This window comes from Lolium perenne, chromosome 7 (genome assembly GCF_019359855.2).
Source record: "Lolium perenne isolate Kyuss_39 chromosome 7, Kyuss_2.0, whole genome shotgun sequence".
Classification (NCBI taxonomy): domain Eukaryota; kingdom Viridiplantae; phylum Streptophyta; class Magnoliopsida; order Poales; family Poaceae; genus Lolium; species Lolium perenne.
This window is the reverse complement of record NC_067250.2, coordinates 111,637,441-111,656,053: the sequence shown is the minus strand read 5'-3', so window position 1 is coordinate 111,656,053 and position 18,613 is coordinate 111,637,441. Positions and strand designations below refer to the sequence as shown.

Genomic DNA, 18,613 nt, shown 5'->3' with positions numbered 1-18,613 from the left:
TGGTAATTGGCAACACAGAGAAAGGAACTACATGGTATGGTAATATATTACCTACTGTTATTTCGGTGTTTCAGCCCACAGAATGGTGGGTTGATACAGGTGCTAATGTTCATGTGTGTTCTGACATCTCCATGTTTACCTCTTATCAGGGCCAAGGTTCCTCAGTAATGATGGGGAATGAGTTACATGCTATTGTTCGTGGTGTTGGCACGGTAGATCTGAAGTTTACTTCGGGAAAGATCGTGCAACTGAAGAACGTGATGCATGTCCCTTCTATCAAGAAGAATCTCGTTAGTGGATCCCGTCTTATAAAAGATGAGTTTAAGTTGGTGTTTGAGTCCAATAAAGTTGTACTGTCTAAGTATGGAACTTTTGTTGGAAAGGGCTATGAATGTGAGGGAATATTTTGCTTCTCTCTAGAAGACTTCTGTGATAATATTGTGAACCATGTAAGCAGTAGTGTTAATGAAACTAATGTTTGACATTCACGACTTTGTCATGTTAATTTCGGTTATATGTCGCGGCTTGCTGATATGATTTTAATTCCGAAATTCACCTTTGTCAAAGGCTCTAATTGTCATGCTTGTGTGCAAGCAAAGCAGCCCCGCAAGCCTCACAAGCCTGCGAAGGAAAAAAAAACTTGGCACCACTAGAGCTCATACATTCAGATCTATGTGAGATGAATGGTGAGTTGACAAGAGGTGGAAAGAAATATTACATGACTTTGATTGATGATTCCACTAGGTACTGTTATGTGTATCTCCTGAAAACTAATGATGAGGCTCTTGATTTCTTTAAAATCTATAAGGCTGAAGTTGAGAATCAACTTGAAAGAAAGATAAAAAGGGTTCTGTCTGATCGTGGTGGAGAGTACTTTTCTAATGAGTTCAATTTATTCTGTGCGGAACATGGTATAATCCATGAGAGGGCGCCTCCCAATTCCCCATAATCCAATGTAATTGCGGAAAGGAAAAAACCGTACTCTAACAGATTTGGTTAACGCCATGTTAGATATTTCGGGTTTATCTAAGGAATGGTGGGGGAGGCTATATTGACTTCGTGTCATGTCTTAAACCGTGTTCCAACCAAGAATAAAGAGATTACCCCTTATGAGTAATGGGAAAAGCAATACCAACACTCTCCTACCTACGAACTTGGGGATGTTTGGCTAAAGTGAATTTGTCAATCACCAAGAAGCGAAAGCTTGGACCAAAAACCGTGGACTGTGTCTTTTTTGGCTATGCTGCCCATAGCATTGCTTATAGATTTCTTGTGGTGAAATCTGGAGTGGACGACATGAATGTTGGTACCATCTTTAAATCAAGAGATGCTACATTCTTTGAGGATATATTTCCTATGAGAGATATGCATGGCATGTCTAGTTGGGAATCTGATCCATTACATGAAACTGGAGTTTGATGAGGAATCTGATGATGAGAGTTCAGATTCTGATGAAGATGACAATGAAGCTCCCACAAGAAGCAAGAGACAAAGGATTTCAAAGTCTTTTGGTAATAATTTTATTGTGTATATTGTGGATGATACTCCCACTACCATTTCAGAAGCTCTCGCATCTCCTGATGTAGACTACTGGAAGGAAGCAGTTCAAAGCGAGATGGATTCCATCTTGGCTAATGGAACGTGGGAGTTAACTGAGCATCCTTATGGGTGCAAACCTGTAGGATGTAAATGGGTATTTAAGAAGAAGCTTCGAGCTGATGGTACTATTGAGAAGTAAAAAGCTCAGCTTGTAGCCAAAGGTTATACCCAAAAGGAAAGCGAAGATTTCTTCGATACCTACTCACCTGTGGCGAGATTGAACACCATTCGAGTACTACTATCATTAGCTGCCTCACACGGTCTTCTCGTTCATCAAATGGACGTTAAGACGGCTTTCCTAAATGGATAGTTGGACGAGGAAATTTACATGAAACAGCCTGATGGATTCGTACTAGAAGGTCAAGAAAAAAAGGTGTGTAAATTAAATAAATCTTTGTATGGTCTCAAACAAGCACCCAAACAATGGCATGTGAAGTTTGAAAGAACTCTGACATCTGTGGGCTTTGTTGTTAATGAAGCCGACAAATGTGTGTACTACCGCCATGGTGGGGGTGAGGGAGTTGTCCTATGCTTGTATGTGGATGACATACTAATTTTTGGGACAAGTCTCAAAGTGATTGAGGAGGTATAAATCTTCTTATCTCAGTGTTTCGAGATGAAAGATCTTGGAGAAGCTCATGTTATATTGAACATCAAGTTATTGAGAGATGGGAATAATGGGATTACACTTGTGCAATATCATTATGTTGAGAAGGTGTTGAGTAGATTTGGCTATGCTGATTGCAAATCTTCTCTCACACCTTATGATCCTAGTGTCTTGCTTCTAAAGAATGAAAATGCAACTAGAGATCAATTAAGATACTCTCAAATCATTGGTTCACTCATGTATTTAGCTTACGCTACGAGGCCTGATATCTCGTTTGCTGTATCCAAACTTAGCCGGTTTATGGCCAACCCGGGAGATGATCATTGGCATGCTCCTGAGAGAGTGAGGCGCTATCTAAAGGGAACCATGAGTTATGGAATTCATTATACCGGGTATCCAAGAAGACTTGAAGGGTGTAGTGATTCCAATTGGATTTCAGATGCTAAGATGAAGGCCACAAGTGGATATGTTTTCACTCTTGGTGGTGACGCTGTTTCCTGGAAGTCTTGCAAGCAGACCATCTTTTTTTTGCAAGCAGACCATCTTAACGAGGTCAACTATGGAAGCAGAAATCACAACATTAGATACAGCTACTATCGAAGTGGAATGGCTTCGTGAGCTCTTGATGGACTTGCCTATGGTTGAAAAACCAATACCGGCCATCCTCATGAACTGTGATAATCAAACTATGATTATTAAAGTGAAAAGTTCTAAGGATAATATGAAAATTTCCAAACATATCAAGAGGAGATTGAAATTTGTCAGAAAACTGAAAAACTCTGGAGTGATAGCATTGTATTATATCCAAAGTGCTAAGAATCTGGCAGATCCTTTCACAAAAGGACTATCAAGAAACATGATAGACCTTGCATCGAGGGATATGGGTTTGAGACCCACCCGAGTTGCCGAGGAGGTAACCCAACCTATGTGATCGGAAATCCCGTGAACTAGGACCTAGGAAAACAAACCGGAGCAACTGAGTTGAGAGAAAATTTAATACTCCCACTCCGCCGCAGATGCAATTCTCTCATAGTTACTGTAAGGCAGGTTGACAATGTCTTAATGTGTTCTGAGCGATTCTTGATGAGCGATGACGTTGTCCTACATGGCGATCTTTGATGAACACACCTATACGAGTGACACTACTGGTCATAGTGTGGGAGATTTGGGTGAATCTCTAGTAAGCTCATGAAGGGCCGATGAGTATGACTTATAAGCTCCACCCGAGGGGAAGGCTATGGTAGCCTAGTACCGTGCCGACATTGAGTAAAACTTGTTGCACAAAGACTGACAATTCAAGGCATAGTCCATTGTTCAGTTGTAGTCAAGCGTAGCTCCTTGTCTAGGTGGAAGTTCAACTTAATAGTCTCCACTGAAGTGCAGGTATATTAAACAGTGAATGGAATTAATGTGTCATCTGATGTGCATATGAGATCTGGTTGGGGATTGTTGAATGTAAATGGGCTGCAGCCCAGTAAAGCAGCCCATGTAGTCTACAATTCCTGAAATCTCAAGGCCCATCACGTTGACAGCTTGGGACAGACTTGGGGGACAAAGTTTAGTCCCACATTGCTAGTTGGGAGTGAGTTGTAGTGGTATATTGTGACGCCCCGGAACCGGTACCATGAGGATCCCAGCGATCCCGCCGAAATCCGCACGATATCGATTCCGACACGCCCTCCGACACGACGTGCGCGACAAAGCACACGTGATGCCAGAGGAATTACCACGAGTAGTAACACTACAACAGGTTTACAATAGAGCCCACAAGATACATATATTACAACAACGACTCCAACGAGTCAAGATACAAATAGATACATACAAAGATCCGAATCATACAGAAGATCAAATACGTCCGAGTACGGACAAGATACAAATTGGACTAAGAGTCCTGAAGATAACCAGTGGCGTCCATAACCCTGCCCAGGCCAAGCCGGAAGGGTAACCTTGCTAGCGTCGTCTTCATCGAACATATCTTCATACCTGCCCGGTTATATCCCGTAGAAGCAGCAATAAGTACGGGTTCGTACTTAACAAGACTTCAAGACGTATAAGCATTCGTCAACCAGTCGTCCTTTGTACTTGAGGCACGAAGGGGACTTAGAGGACGCAAGAGGAACGTCATAGGCAATATGGTGGAGTTAAGCGGCAGCGCGCAAGCACTAAAAAACCTATAGAAACACTCTACAACATTCGTCTAATCAGAGAAGATGAGATATCGCATAACTAACAGTTCTATACTCTGCAAACATAACACAGCCAACGCTTTCCCCCTTCGCAAAGAAGTACTTACAAAGGCACTCACACGGTTGTCAAGTTTTAACCAGTTATTATTTGAGTTGTTCTATCTTACTACGCAAGTTATTAGTATTGAAACAACAGGTGTAAGTTGTCTATGGTCAAGTCATACAGCTCCAAGTCGTCCATAACCGCGGACACGGCTTATCGATAAGATTGTAACCCTGCAGGGGTGCCCAAATGTGCCCACACGCACGATCAACCCACTTACGACAGGTGGATATCACGACACGCACTCTCCTTCACTACAACAATGCCCAGGAAGCCACCTAACTAAGTTAACCCGTTTCGGAGCCCGATCGAAACTCCGAAGCGGACCTAGCTGTTGCGAGAACGGCTAAGAGGATCAGAGCCCACTAGAGGATGACCTCTTAACAATACGTGCCGCACCTACGGACGTGCAAGAGACAACGGGGATACAAGGCACTCACGGCTTCCCCAAAAGTAACATCATATCATCTGACCACAAAGAAACAAGCTTGCACGCCCGGGAGAAACAAAACAAACATCCAAACTAGTTGTGGCCACTGGACAAAGATGTAGATTCCGGCAGTGGTCGAGGGGAGACCCGGTAAGCATATCCACGTGTGGTTAGAGCGCTCAGTCTCGGAACAGATAACAAGAACTCGGGGTCCTAAGATATTTAGGAAACACAAGTGAGCGGTCACAAAATGATCAGCTGAACCACCGATGCCTCCGCTAAACAATCGTCAGCAACTACAGTAACCATGATTCTTCCCAACATATAACCCGATAAGATAACAACAACGGTAACGAGATAAGACAGCACTAGCATGCACTACGACTCGCAAGGGCAGACTCGATAACCAAACAATAGCCGTAGGAGGTGGTGGTGGCAATATGGGCTGCTTGAGGTAACAAGTGGAAAGGACACGTGACAAGAACGAAACTTAAGGATAGCATGAGGGAGAAGGCAAAATAAAATAGGTGAGCGACTTCTGCAGGGGCAGGAGTATAGGGGAAATGCTTGCCTGTTAAAGATTGCCGAGGAACATCCGGGGGACTTGTCGTATCTCACCACACCACTTCGCGATCCTATCCGGGAAGAAGCAAATGCTGGACAAACAACGTATGCAAGTCTTACTACTACGGATAAAGAAGATCCAGCATGATCAAGATGATATGCATGATATGGCAAATATGATGCGATGCAATTTATCCAATTTAATCGGAGTCGGAACCCCGGACAAACAAATTAGAGTTGGAGTTGCATTTTCTACCGGCAAAGTTAAGTGGTTGTTAGCATGGCATATCATGGCAGGGGTGCGCTACATCAAATTTAAACGGAGCGGGGAAAACCTAATTGGAATCCGAAATACTCCGCATATATGTGAGGTGAGATGCACAAACTATCACGACGCGACATGATGCGAGATGCAAACAGATGAATGGATGGCATATTCATGTTCCTCATGTTTTTCTGATCAAAATTGATATATAACACTTTTTATTTTGAGTTACAAATTAAAAGTTATTCACATATTAGTTTTTATCATTTTAAAATAGAAAAAACAGATTTATTTTAATTGGAAAAGGACCCCAACGAAAAATCTATCAGGATATAGGACTGCGGGTTAGTTTACAAAACTTCCAGGGGGTTTTGGAAGAAAACATCAGAGGCAGGGGCTGCGGGTTCATGTAGAGATAGATGCAGGGGGCTCTGTGCAAAATGGCATAGATCTGGATCTGGGGAATTTTTCTCACCGGGGGGATCTAGCCCGTGGACGCTGACGGATGGGGCCCGCGTGACGACGTGGCGCCAGCGTGGAAAACCATCCGCGCACGCACGCAAGGCGTTCGACGCCGTGCGCGTTCCAGGAGCGATGGTCACCGCGGCATGGCGCGGGTGCGCGCGGGCGATTGGCGGCTTCCCAGCAAGCGCGCATGGGCGCGTCGGCTTCGCCTCGTCGGCGCGGACCTAGGGAGGGCGGCGCCGCTTGCAGCAGGTCGACGGAGCGCCGGCGGCGTGGGGACCTGCGGCGGAGGAGGTCGGCACACGGTGATTAGGGGGAACCCGGAAGCAAAACAAGGGGCGGTGGGGTCGAGGAGGTGCGCCACGATACCGAGAAGACGACGGCGGGGTCGAGGAAGGCGGAGGAGGGCCGTGGCGGCCGGAATTTGAGAAATTGCCGCCGGACTTCGGAGAAGGGAACGGCGAGGTGTGCTCGATTGGAGGGCTCCCAGAGCGATTCCGCGCACCAGGACGTAGAGCTTGACGAGGCGGATCTCCAGGGTCCATCGGCTTGGCGCGGGGTGGACCAGAACGGCGGGGAGCCGGCAAGGAGCTCACGGTGGTTTGTCTCCCTTGTTCACAGAGAAGAAAAGGGAGAGGGAAGAGGAGTGGCGGCGCGAGGGAGAGATGGGGCGAGCTAGGGTTTGGCCGCGCATAAAAAGGGAGGAGGAAAAAGGTGGGAGGAGCATGTGCGGTGGTTGAGGATGGTGAGGACCAGGGGTTCACGCTATCTGCGTGCTCCTGCGAGGTAGACGACAGCAGAATTCGGTGGCGTACCGATTCGACGAGCTGGACTGGGCCAAGGAGAGGGCCAGAGGGAGGAAGAACGTGGGCCACCGGGGAAGGAAGGAAGTGGAAGAGAACTGGGCCAGGGAGAGAGAGATTGGGCCGCCAAGGAAAGAAAAAGGGGAGGGGGAAACGGGCCAGGGAGAGGAAGGAGCCCAGGAGAGGGGTTTTTCTTTTGTTTTCATTTTACAAACTATTTAAAAATTGGATTCAATTCTGTTTTTGAATTTCAACCAGGAAAGAGAGTGAGCTTCAAAAACTAGTTTTCAAATTATTTAATTTATTTGTAACCAAAACAAAACACATTTATATTTAACATTTATTTGTTGGAAAGGCTTAATTATAAAATAAGAATTATGAGAGAGAGACTTAGGTTTTATTTAAAGGAGAAGACAAGGGGGTTTATAAAATAATTTTATTTAATAAAATCATGGATGATATGATGCATGATGCATGATGATGCACAAAAAGAAAAGAACAGAACAAATCTAATAGGGGTGCTATCCGGGGCCGTTACAATCGACACCACTAACAAGGAACCTCGCCCCGAGGTTCCACGCCATGGTACGGGGGAGAGAGGTGAACTATCGGGTCTTCAGGCGACGTGACGAGCTCCTCGACACCACTAACAAGAAGTCTTGCTCCAACTTGATCGGCGACACCACCAACAAGAATTCGTTGTTCCGATGATGATGATGACTCCGGAGAAACAAACGAAGGAATAGCAGTCACACGGATCCACCAATTCAGGTAACAAGAGCGAATAATAAGAGTAGTCGGTATGGTGATCAGCCCATCCCGCACTCAAAGTATTACTCTGCACATGAATAGGAGAGTCGTGTAACAGCTCCCAGAATTCTGATTGACGATATCGACAAGCATTGTCAGCGAAGATTCGACGGAGCCAAAGAACAAAGAATTATAGAAAGATCAGAGAGGCATAGATGACATCAATGGAGAAGACGAAGGTTAGCCGCCGGTGATGTTCTTCTGTCAGAAAGTCTTCAGAGATCGGTCCTATTAGGTTAAGGCAGAGATCGTCCAACCAACGTCTGAACCTAAGACTCGGAAAAACTCAGATAAGGGAGAAGACTCATAACTCGCAAAGATGAGAAGAGAAAGAATAGAGGTAAGAAGAAAAATACAGAACTAATCAGATTTGTCCAACGAGTTTTAGAAAATAGTTTGGACACTCTAAACTCAACGACCATTGGCAAGGTTATCCTAGAGGCTGGACTAGTGGGGTACCGTCAACCTGATGCTCTGATACCAACTTGTGACGCCCCGGAACCGGTACCATGAGGATCCCAGCGATCCCGCCGAAATCCGCACGATATCGATTCCGACACGCCCTCCGACACGACGTGCGCGACAAAGCACACGTGATGCCAGAGGAATTACCACGAGTAGTAACACTACAACAGGTTTACAATAGAGCCCACAAGATACATATATTACAACAACGACTCCAACGAGTCAAGATACAAATAGATACATACAAAGATCCGAATCATACAGAAGATCAAATACATCCGAGTACGGACAAGATACAAATTGGACTAAGAGTCCTGAAGATAACCAGTGGCGTCCATAACCCTGCCCAGGCCAAGCCGGAAGGGTAACCTTGCTAGCGTCGTCTTCATCGAACATATCTTCATACCTGCCCGGTTATATCCCGTAGAAGCAGCAATAAGTACGGGTTCGTACTTAACAAGACTTCAAGACGTATAAGCATTCGTCAACCAGTCGTCCTTTGTACTTGAGGCACGCAGGGGACTTAGAGGACGCAAGAGGAACGTCATAGGCAATATGGTGGAGTTAAGCGGCAGCGCGCAAGCACTAAAAAACCTATAGAAACACTCTACAACATTCGTCTAATCAGAGAAGATGAGAGATCGCATAACTAACAGTTCTATACTCTGCAAACATAACACAGCCAACGCTTTCCCCCTTCGCAAAGAAGTACTTACAAAGGCACTCACACGGTTGTCAAGTTTTAACCAGTTATTATTTGAGTTGTTCTATCTTACTACGCAAATTATTAGTATTGAAACAACAGGTGTAAGTTGTCTATGGTCAAGTCATACAGCTCCAAGTCATCCATAACCGCGGACACGGCTTATCGATAAGATTGTAACCCTGCAGGGGTGCCCAAATGTGCCCACACGCACGATCAACCCACTTACGACAGGTGGATATCACGACACGCACTCTCCTTCACTACAACAATGCCCAGGAAGCCACCTAACTAAGTTAACCCGTTTCGGAGCCCGATCGAAACTCCGAAGCGGACCTAGCTGTTGCGAGAACGGCTAAGAGGATCAGAGCCCACTAGAGGATGACCTCTTAACAATACGTGCCGCACCTACGGACGTGCAAGAGACAACGGGGATACAAGGCACTCACGGCTTCCCCAAAAGTAACATCATATCATCTGACCACAAAGAAACAAGCTTGCACGCCCGGGAGAAACAAAACAAACATCCAAACTAGTTGTGGCCACTGGACAAAGATGTAGATTCCGGCAGTGGTCGAGGGGAGACCCGGTAAGCATACCCACGTGTGGTTAGAGCGCTCAGTCTCGGAACAGATAACAAGAACTCGGGGTCCTAAGATATTTAGGAAACACAAGTGAGCGGTCACAAAACGATCAGCTGACCCACCGATGCCTCCGCTAAACAATCGTCAGCAACTACAGTAACCATGATTCTTCCCAACATATAACCCGATAAGATAACAACAACGGTAACGAGATAAGACATCACTAGCATGCACTACGACTCGCAAGGGCAGACTCGATAACCAAACAATAGCCGTAGGAGGTGGTGGTGGCAATATGGGCTGCTTGAGGTAACAAGTGGAAAGGACACGTGACAAGAACGAAACTTAAGGATAGCATGAGGGAGAAGGCAAAATAAAATAGGTGAGCGACTTTTGCAGGGGCAGGAGTATAGGGGAAATGCTTGCCTGTTAAAGATTGCCGAGGAACATCCGGGGGACTTGTCGTATCTCACCACACCACTTCGCGATCCTATCCGGGAAGAAGCAAATGCTGGACAAACAACGTATGCAAGTCTTACTACTACGGATAAAGAAGATCCAGCATGATCAAGATGATATGCATGATATGGCAAATATGATGCGATGCAATTTATCCAATTTAATCGGAGTCGGAACCCCGGACAAACAAATTAGAGTTGGAGTTGCATTTTCTACCGGCAAAGTTAAGTGGTTGTTAGCATGGCATATCATGGCAGGGGTGCGCTACATCAAATTTAAACGGAGCGGGGAAAACCTAATTGGAATCCGAAATACTCCGCATATATGTGAGGTGAGATGCACAAACTATCACGACGCGACATGATGCGAGATGCAAACAGATGAATGGATGGCATATTCATGTTCCTCATGTTTTTCTGATCAAAATTGATATATAACACTTTTTATTTTGAGTTACAGATTAAAAGTTATTCACATATTAGTTTTTATCATTTTAAAATAGAAAAACAGATTTATTTTAATTGGAAAAGGACCCCAACAAAAAATCTATCAGGATATAGGACTGCGGGTTAGTTTACAAAACTTCCAGGGGGTTTTGGAAGAAAACATCAGAGGCAGGGGCTGCGGGTTCATGTAGAGATAGATGCAGGGGGCTCTGTGCAAAATGGCATAGATCTGGATCTGGGGAATTTTTCTCACCGGGGGGATCTAGCCCGCGGACGCTGACGGATGGGGCCCGCGTGACGACGTGGCGCCAGCGTGGAAAACCATCCGCGCACGCACGCAAGGCGTTCGACGCCGTGCGCGTTCCAGGCGCGATGGTCACCGCGGCATGGCGCGGGTGCGCGCGGGCGATTGGCGGCTTCCCAGCAAGCGCGCATGGGCGCGTCGGCTTCGCCTCGTCGGCGCGGACACTGGGAGGGCGGCGCCGCTTGCGAAGTCGACGGAGCGCCGGCGGCGTGGGGACCTGCGGCGGAGGAGGTCGGCACACGGTGATTAGGGGGAACCCGGAAGCAAAACAAGGGGCGGTGGGGTCGAGGAGGTGCGCCACGATACCGAGAAGACGACGGCGGGGTCGAGGAAGGCGGAGGAGGGCCGTGGCGGCCGGAATTGGAGAAATTGCAGCCGGACTTCGGAGAAGGGAACGACGAGGTGTGCTCGATTGGAGGGCTCCCAGAGCGATTCCTCGCACCAGGACGTAGAGCTTGACGAGGCGGATCTCCAGGGTCCATCGGCTTGGCGCGGGGTGGACCAGAACGGCGGGGAGCCGGCGAGGAGCTCACGGTGGTTTGTCTCCCTTGTTCACAGAGAAGAAAAGGGAGAGGGAAGAGGAGTGGCGGCGCGAGGGAGAGATGGGGCGAGCTAGGGTTTGGCTGCGCATAAAAAGGGAGGAGGAAAAAGGTGGGAGGAGCATGTGCGGTGGTTGAGGATGGTGAGGACCAGGGGTTCACGCTATCTGCGTGCTCCTGCGAGGTAGACGATGAAGAGTCGGTGGCGTCCGATTCGACGAGCCGGATCGCCAAGGAGAGGGCCAGAGGGAGGAAGAACGTGGGCCACCGGGGAAGGAAGGAAGTGGAAGAGAACTGGGCCAGGGAGAGAGAGATTGGGCCGCCAAGGAAAGAAAAAGGGGAGGGGGAAACGGGCCAGGGAGAGGAAGGAGCCCAGGAGAGGGGTTTTTCTTTTGTTTTCATTTTACAAACTATTTAAAAATTGGATTCAATTCTGTTTTTGAATTTCAACCAGGAAAGAGAGTGAGCTTCAAAAACTAGTTTTCAAATTATTTAATTTATTTGTAACCAAAACAAAACACATTTATATTTAACATTTATTTGTTGGAAAGGCTTAATTATAAAATAAGAATTATGAGAGAGAGACTTAGGTTTTATTTAAAGGAGAAGACAAGGGGGGTTTATAAAATAATTTTATTTAATAAAATCATGGATGATATGATGCATGATGCATGATGATGCACAAAAAGAAAAGAACAGAACAAATCTAATAGGGGTGCTATCCGGGGCCGTTACATATATAAGGGGCTGCTCTTCTAGTCCTTCCAAGTGAGTGAGAATAGAAGGAGCCCTCGCGCACTCCTCCTCCTCCGCTCGCCCCGCCTCGGCTCGGCACGGCACGGCACGCACGTCGCGTTTCGTGACTCGAGTTTGAGTTCCAGTTCGAGACACACTCAAGGAATCCTAATTTTTTTGCTTGGTGCACCAACCGAGTTGGGTACGTGTCGACCTGCATGTGCATGCTCGCCGCGTGTCCCTGGCTTCCTAAGCGTGGCAACGTGGTCGGGTCGGCTCTCCTTCAAGGATATACAAGGAGACATATCAGATCTGAAAAAATAACGCCCAGAACTTTCTAGTCCATCTCTCTCACGAAGTTCCTTTTGCTGCGCTACTCTCTAGTCTTACCCATCCCGGTGACTGCGTGCACAGCCGCCCGGGAGAGCAGGCCTCCGAAACCCCGTCCATTGAGATCCTACACCGGGAGACGGGCGATAAGGTTTTTGGGGAGCGTCTCGGCGCGACTGCTCGCTGCTGTTCGTAATCTGACTGCACCATGGGCGACATCAACGATTCCCATGGTCGTGGTGCTGCTGCTGCTGGTGCGACCTTTCCGGTCGCAATGTACGTGCTTTTTCTCTCATACACTGCTACTTGTTCCATGTTCAGATCTGATGCATGTGCTTAGTCTGATGTGTGTGGTTAAGTATGCTTGTGCATCTGTAATGTTGTTTTCAGTAATTAAACTCACACGGAAATTATCTAATAATCTAACAAGTATTATGATGTCAATTAGATTGCATGTTAAAAAGCATGCAAGTAGGACATGGAGGGGAAAAGCTGTTAGCAGAAGGAATAAAGATAAAAAAAAAGGGTATGAACAATCTACCTCCCCAAGCTTACTAAAGACACCTAACCACAAATAAAGTTAGAAACACCCCTTTGCCTTGCAAGTTGCAATGCTTGCCCCATGTGGCCGGCCGTGACAATTCAACAGCTTCATGGACAATTAGTAGCTTCAGCCTTGAGGTAGAGTTACCTGAGTCACGGCACAATGATTCCTTGAGAGTAGGTTGAGACGGAAGAGCGGACAGGAGGAGCAGGAGATGCCAAAAAGCCCATCAAAAAGGGCAAGGAGCTCCAAACCGGGCACTGCCGCTTACTGTGCACACTCGAGATCTCGTCATCATCAACTGGTAATGGCTTGGCTTAATCACGGGCGCAACGATAAATTATTGTCACAAGGGCGGAGCCGACAGATCGCTAACCCACCCAAACAGTGCTGCATTATTGGCTGGCTCTCCTCCTCTCACTCGTCTCCTTGGATCGGTCGATCAATCACTGAAAAATACCCTGTTTGATTTGATCTCTCCCAGCCTCGCTCCCATCTCCGCCGGACCACCCACAGCTCCGACTCGACTCAACCTAACTCACTGCTGCTTGCTGCTGCTGCTGATGCCACCACGCCACCGCACGAGCTCGAGCTGCTGCCATTAATGCGCTCCCTCCGCTTCTCGCCACGCCCAGGAGCTGCCGCGCTCTGACTGACTTGATCCGCCCGCACGGCCGCTGCTCCGGTCGGCGCTGGCCTGAACAGCAAGAACCACGAACCCGGCGCAAATGGAGGGGAGGGCGCGGCGGCGGGGCACAGGCACCGGCGCCGGCGCAAGCACGAGCCCCGGCCGGAACAAGGTCTGGGTCGAGCCGCCGGGCAAGAGCCACAGCCACCACCACCCTCCGCGGCGCTCGCCTCCGCCGCCGGCCCCGCCGGCCGCGGCGAAGAGGGTGGCGGTCGTCTACTACCTCTCCCGCAGCCGCCACCTGGAGCACCCGCACTTCATCGAGGTGCCGCTCGCCAACCCGGAGGCCGGCCTCTACCTGCGAGGTCAGTCAGCCATTCCAGCAGCAACCAAAGGCGCCGCCTTTGCCCCGCCCCGCCCCGCCGTTTTGCATTTCCTTCAAATTAAATTGCCGCTCCAGACATTTCGGCCTTTTGATTGCGATTCGTGTCCGTGGCCGTAGATGTGATTGACCGGCTCAACGTGCTGCGAGGGAAGGGCATGGCGGCCATGTACTCCTGGTCCTGCAAGAGGTACATCCGTCGCTGTTGCTGAGGGTCAATTGATTGATAGTCAAGAGAGTACATTTCCTTTCCTCTTCGGTTGGTTTGATCCGTCTCGCTTCGGCAGGAGCTACAAGAACGGCTTCGTGTGGCACGACATCTCCGAGGACGACCTGGTGCTCCCCGCTCAGGGCAACGAGTACATCCTCAAGGGCTCCGAGCTCCTTGACCGATCACCACCGGGTAAGTGTTCGACGAATTGCTTCGCAGTCATAGGGGCGGGGGAACCAACTGAGCTTGAATTGCTCGTCAGATCTTTGGTCCAACTTGTTTTGTCCTTGAACTTGGCTTGTTTCAGATCGGCATCAGAATGTCATTGGCAGCGCCAAGGCTGAGAGCCCCAAGCACCCGCAAGAAGAGTCTCCTCAGTCGCGAGGATCACAGGAAGGGTGCTCGTCGTCGTCATCTCCGTCTGCCGTCACCAAAGCGGCCTCACCTCCAGCTCCTGCTCAGCAACCGCAGCAGCTGCCGAAGTCTGCAGTTGTCGCGCCATCATCATCTGCTTCCACCAGTCGTGAGGATGAGCATTGCCGGACTACGCATTCCGGCTCATCGGGGAACCTGTCCCCCGAACCGGCAGGAACAAATGCTCCGCTATCAGAGTCAAGCTCCCCTGGACCTTCAGAGTACAGAGTTTGCAAACCCATCGGGGCACAGGATGCGTCCACACAGACCGATGACAGCGAGAGGGATGCTCCTCGTAGGCGTGCTCGCACGGCACGGATCTGTACAGAGGATGGTGCATCAGATGCTGAGATTCAAGAGTGTCGTGAAACGGCTGTTCAAGCATCGCTGAAGGGCCCTGGAATTGTTCAAGAATCACCACAGGTGTGTTCGTCTGATGATTTTCCCGGTGACAGAGTCGAGACATTGGAGTCCCTGATAAGGGCGGAAGCCAGCAGGAGGAGTACCTATAATAAGGTGCTAGAGGAAGAACATCTCTATTGCCCAATGGGTGTGAAGCTGAAGCCAGCCAATTTGCTCATGCAGATCATCACTTGTGGGTCTATTTCTGTAAAAGATCACCGTGGCTTTGGACTCATCCCAACATACAGGCCAAGGTTCACGCAAGTTGAATTCCCTTCTCCAATGTTCTCTACTCCTATGGCAATACGGCACCTTGACAATGTTCCTTGTAGCACAAGAACAATTGGGGTAAGGGTTCCCGAGTCAGAGTATCTTGCTGGAAGCTTGGTCGAGGCTAATAAGCAGCAAGAGTCAGGGAAAGGAGAAATAACCACACTCAACCGCTCATCATCTTATGACGAGGATAGGTATGACATATCAACACATTTCTCTGATTGTGGGCCTCGTGCTGACACCATGGACATCAATGCATGATCACACCTTGATAGAGAAGTTTAAGCTGATCTTTGGACTCATGTCTCTTTTCCTTATTGGATACCTGAAGCTCCCATGGGTTACTCGCACTAAATGTTGGACATTTATGGTCCCTCGTAGAGACCAAGTCAATTAATTTATTTTCTGCATTATGGTGTCTAAGATAAAAAAGTGTCCCAGAGGTCCTGGGTTCGAATCAACCTCCTTGCACAATAAAAAGCAAGGGAAAGGCTCGATATGGATTTGGTGGACATGGGTGCAGGCGCACCCGTTTTTTAAAAATTCAAAAAAATGCCACTTAAAAGTTTTGGAATTTTTTTAAATAATTTTTTGCATGTACATATATCATTTTGATACTTACTCGTGCCAATTCTCAAGTGAAAATATGACCATATGTGGCTTACACAAAATCTAGGAATTTGAAATTTGTATTTCTTTGAACAGTACACATCCAATAATTATAGTGTCATTTGCACATTTTGTCATTTTTACGTCGGTCACATACAATCGTATTTTTCTTTGAGAATTGGCACGAGTAAGTATCAAGATAATATGTAGATGCAAAAATTTATTTCAATCTTTTTGAAACTTTTAAATGGTCTTTTTTATAAAGTTTTGAATAAACGGGTGCGTCTACACCTGTGTTCCTCTAGCTATTTCCAGGGAAAGGCTGCCTACAAATACCCTTTCCCAGACCCCACAATGTGTGGGAGCTTTCAGCACTTGGTACGCCCTTTATAGTGTCCAAGATTTAAAAAAAAAAAAAATCATAAGAGGATCCAACAATTGATATCACACATTTGACTTTGTAACTGCGGTGAGTAAATAAATTATATTCTAAGCTAGAAACTGGCTAGAAATATCATCTTGTTAGTTGCTCTACTGTACGATTCTTGAAAATAGGGTTTATTATATGCACTACCTCTGGATATATTTTGCTGCTTGACCCAGCATCTCCTCTGAATATGTTACAGAGTATATAGAGCGCCAGACCCTAGAAGGGATATGGAAAGCTTGGCTGAGTCGAGCAGTTTCAGATGTCTCCCACAGACTGTCAAAGTTATATCATGTAAGCAATCCAGAAGTGGAACAACATTCTCTCCATACTCTGATGTCAGGAACACCTCTGGCCAACAAGAATGCAGTACAAGATCTTCGCCGCTTGGTTCATCATCGAGAAGTGCAAGCAATAGGATGACTGACCCACTAGGTAAATTATCTTCTTCAAGGGAAGAGTCGTTCTACGAGGAAAGGGATAAAATGATTAGGATTGAAGAAAGGTGAATTTCCTCTCAGTATTCTTATTTGTTGGCCTAGTTGTCTTTCTGTTTCTAGAGATTGACAGCAATATTCGTAACTGCAGGCTTGCTTCTGGAGCTCGGGTTATAATCCAATCTGCACCCTTGTGTGAAGATAGCGATGACAGCACCGAATCGCTGTAAGGGGTTGTGTTACTTACATTTTGCTGTGAGCTTAAATTCTTTGGAATTTGCTGCATTTCTCAGAAGTTGTTGGAGCAGCTTGAAAGTGCGATTTGATTCATTTTGTGACCAGTGTGAATGTGATAGTCAATCATTATTTTGTTACACCTTCAGGAAGAATTTGTTGCTCCAGATTTCCTTTAGGATATCATTCTCTGATGAGTGCATCTTTCTCGTGTAAATTTTGCTTTATTTTCCCGAAGAAACGACCATGAAAGAGTGTAACTTTCCGCATAGATCAGTATCAGAATCGAGAAACATAGACTAGGTACATTCTTCTTTTACCATCCTTAGCTTGGCACCATTCAGGCGGTAAACGCATTGCTGGATAGCTTTTTGTTCTTCCAAATTTGAATTGACATGAACAGCTATAGTTTCGCCAGCTTGGTGAAACCATGATGATAGTGGACCACATTTTGAACATTAAGCTTTCACTAGCTACAAAACATGTCAGACTCAATCACTCAATGCATAACTCCACTGGGATCGTCCAGTTAGCTTTTGTTCTTATGTAAGTCCTTAGCCTGCTATTCAGTTGACCTATCTGATGAGTCTGGCTGGCCTTGAGATGGCAGTGCCTGCTTAGGCGAGGTAGCTGGTGAATGGTGAGCAGATGTCCCCTGTGTCCTTGTGTTTGGAGCATGCTGTATGGCTGCTTCTTCCTCCATGTGCAGCGCTGCAGAGAACAGGTAAAATCGGTAGATCCATCTTGCGGTGTTTCCCTTTTCTGCTGTGAAGGTGGAGGTGGAGGTGGAGCCATCAATCATTTTGTCGCTGGGGTTTGCTGCTTCTACAGGAAAAAACAGTTAGCTCAATGGCATGTGGTGTGACTGACATGAAACTGCATGCGTGCTATTGGAGGGGGACCAACCTCCATCAGGTTAGAGCATCCCCACTCGTTGGCGCTCCCCACGCCCAAATCCGGCGAAATTTTCGTCCGGATTGGAGGAAGATTTGGCGCAGGGAGCGCGAAGTTCACTCGTCCCCGGCAGGAAACCCCCAACCTCGACCATTTGACATATTTCAAACAAATTTAACATAAAATTTAACAAGTTCAGCGACCAAGAGTACGAAAATTGCTGAAACAAATTCGGCGATAATCAGTACAATGTTTAACAAGTGCTGAAACAAATGAAGCACACAATTTCACAATTTTTCAAACAAATTATGACAGACTAGTTGGCGACGGCGTTGGCGTTGCCTCGGAGCGTCCATATGTGCTCCACCAGATCATCTTGCAGCAGCTGATGCATTGTAGAGTCTCGAATCTCCTGTCGCATAGCAATGAAGGCGGCCCATGATGGAGGCACCTGGTGATTAGGCTGTGCAAGAGGACCCTCTCTCTCATATGGTGCTTGTTGCTCATCCAGAGGAACCGGATGCTTTCGCTCATTGTCAATAATCACCGGGAGCTCCATACGTCAGCATCCTCATAGCCACTGTGCACTTCTGCAGTGACGAAAATCCAACCAAACCAGTGCAATCCGCCTTGCATCTGAAGTAGGGGTCAAAGTCTCGGATGGCATACACAATTTGCAGAAATAGCTTTCTGCTCATCCTGAAACGACGCCGGAAAACACTCTCACCGTGCAATGGATTGTCGGCGAAGTAGTCGGC

The 18,613-nt window shown here is 47.2% G+C and overlaps 1 protein-coding gene and 2 long non-coding RNA genes across 4 annotated transcripts; 1 reads left to right on the top strand and 2 right to left on the bottom strand.

The window, feature by feature from the left end:
- Positions 1 to 3,966: 3,966 nt before the first annotated feature.
- LOC139833131 (uncharacterized) lies at positions 3,967 to 5,740 on the bottom strand. The gene is made up of 2 exons (XR_011748263.1): positions 5,500 to 5,740; positions 3,967 to 4,192 (listed from the first exon to the last, which is right to left on the bottom strand). It is a non-coding gene; the product is annotated as an uncharacterized lncRNA (long non-coding RNA).
- Positions 5,741 to 8,498: 2,758 nt separating this feature from the next.
- On the bottom strand, positions 8,499 to 10,248 carry LOC139833115 (uncharacterized). The gene is made up of 2 exons (XR_011748204.1): positions 10,014 to 10,248; positions 8,499 to 8,706 (listed from the first exon to the last, which is right to left on the bottom strand). It is a non-coding gene; the product is annotated as an uncharacterized lncRNA (long non-coding RNA).
- A 2,936-nt stretch (positions 10,249 to 13,184) lies between these two features.
- On the top strand, positions 13,185 to 17,139 carry LOC127315462 (protein SOSEKI 3). 2 transcript variants are annotated; one of them, XM_051345949.2, is made up of 7 exons: positions 13,185 to 13,937; positions 14,075 to 14,144; positions 14,242 to 14,357; positions 14,473 to 15,235; positions 15,314 to 15,448; positions 16,490 to 16,795; positions 16,879 to 17,139. In XM_051345949.2, the coding sequence occupies exons 1-7, from the start codon at positions 13,673 to 13,675 to the stop codon at positions 16,955 to 16,957; spliced, it is 1,734 nt and encodes a 577-aa protein (XP_051201909.1). In that variant the 5' UTR covers positions 13,185 to 13,672; the 3' UTR covers positions 16,958 to 17,139. The 2 variants fall into 2 exon arrangements, with proteins under 2 accessions (XP_051201909.1, XP_051201908.1); XM_051345948.2 differs by having other exon boundaries at positions 13,192 to 13,937; positions 14,473 to 15,448.
- The last annotated feature ends 1,474 nt before the right edge of the window (positions 17,140 to 18,613 follow it).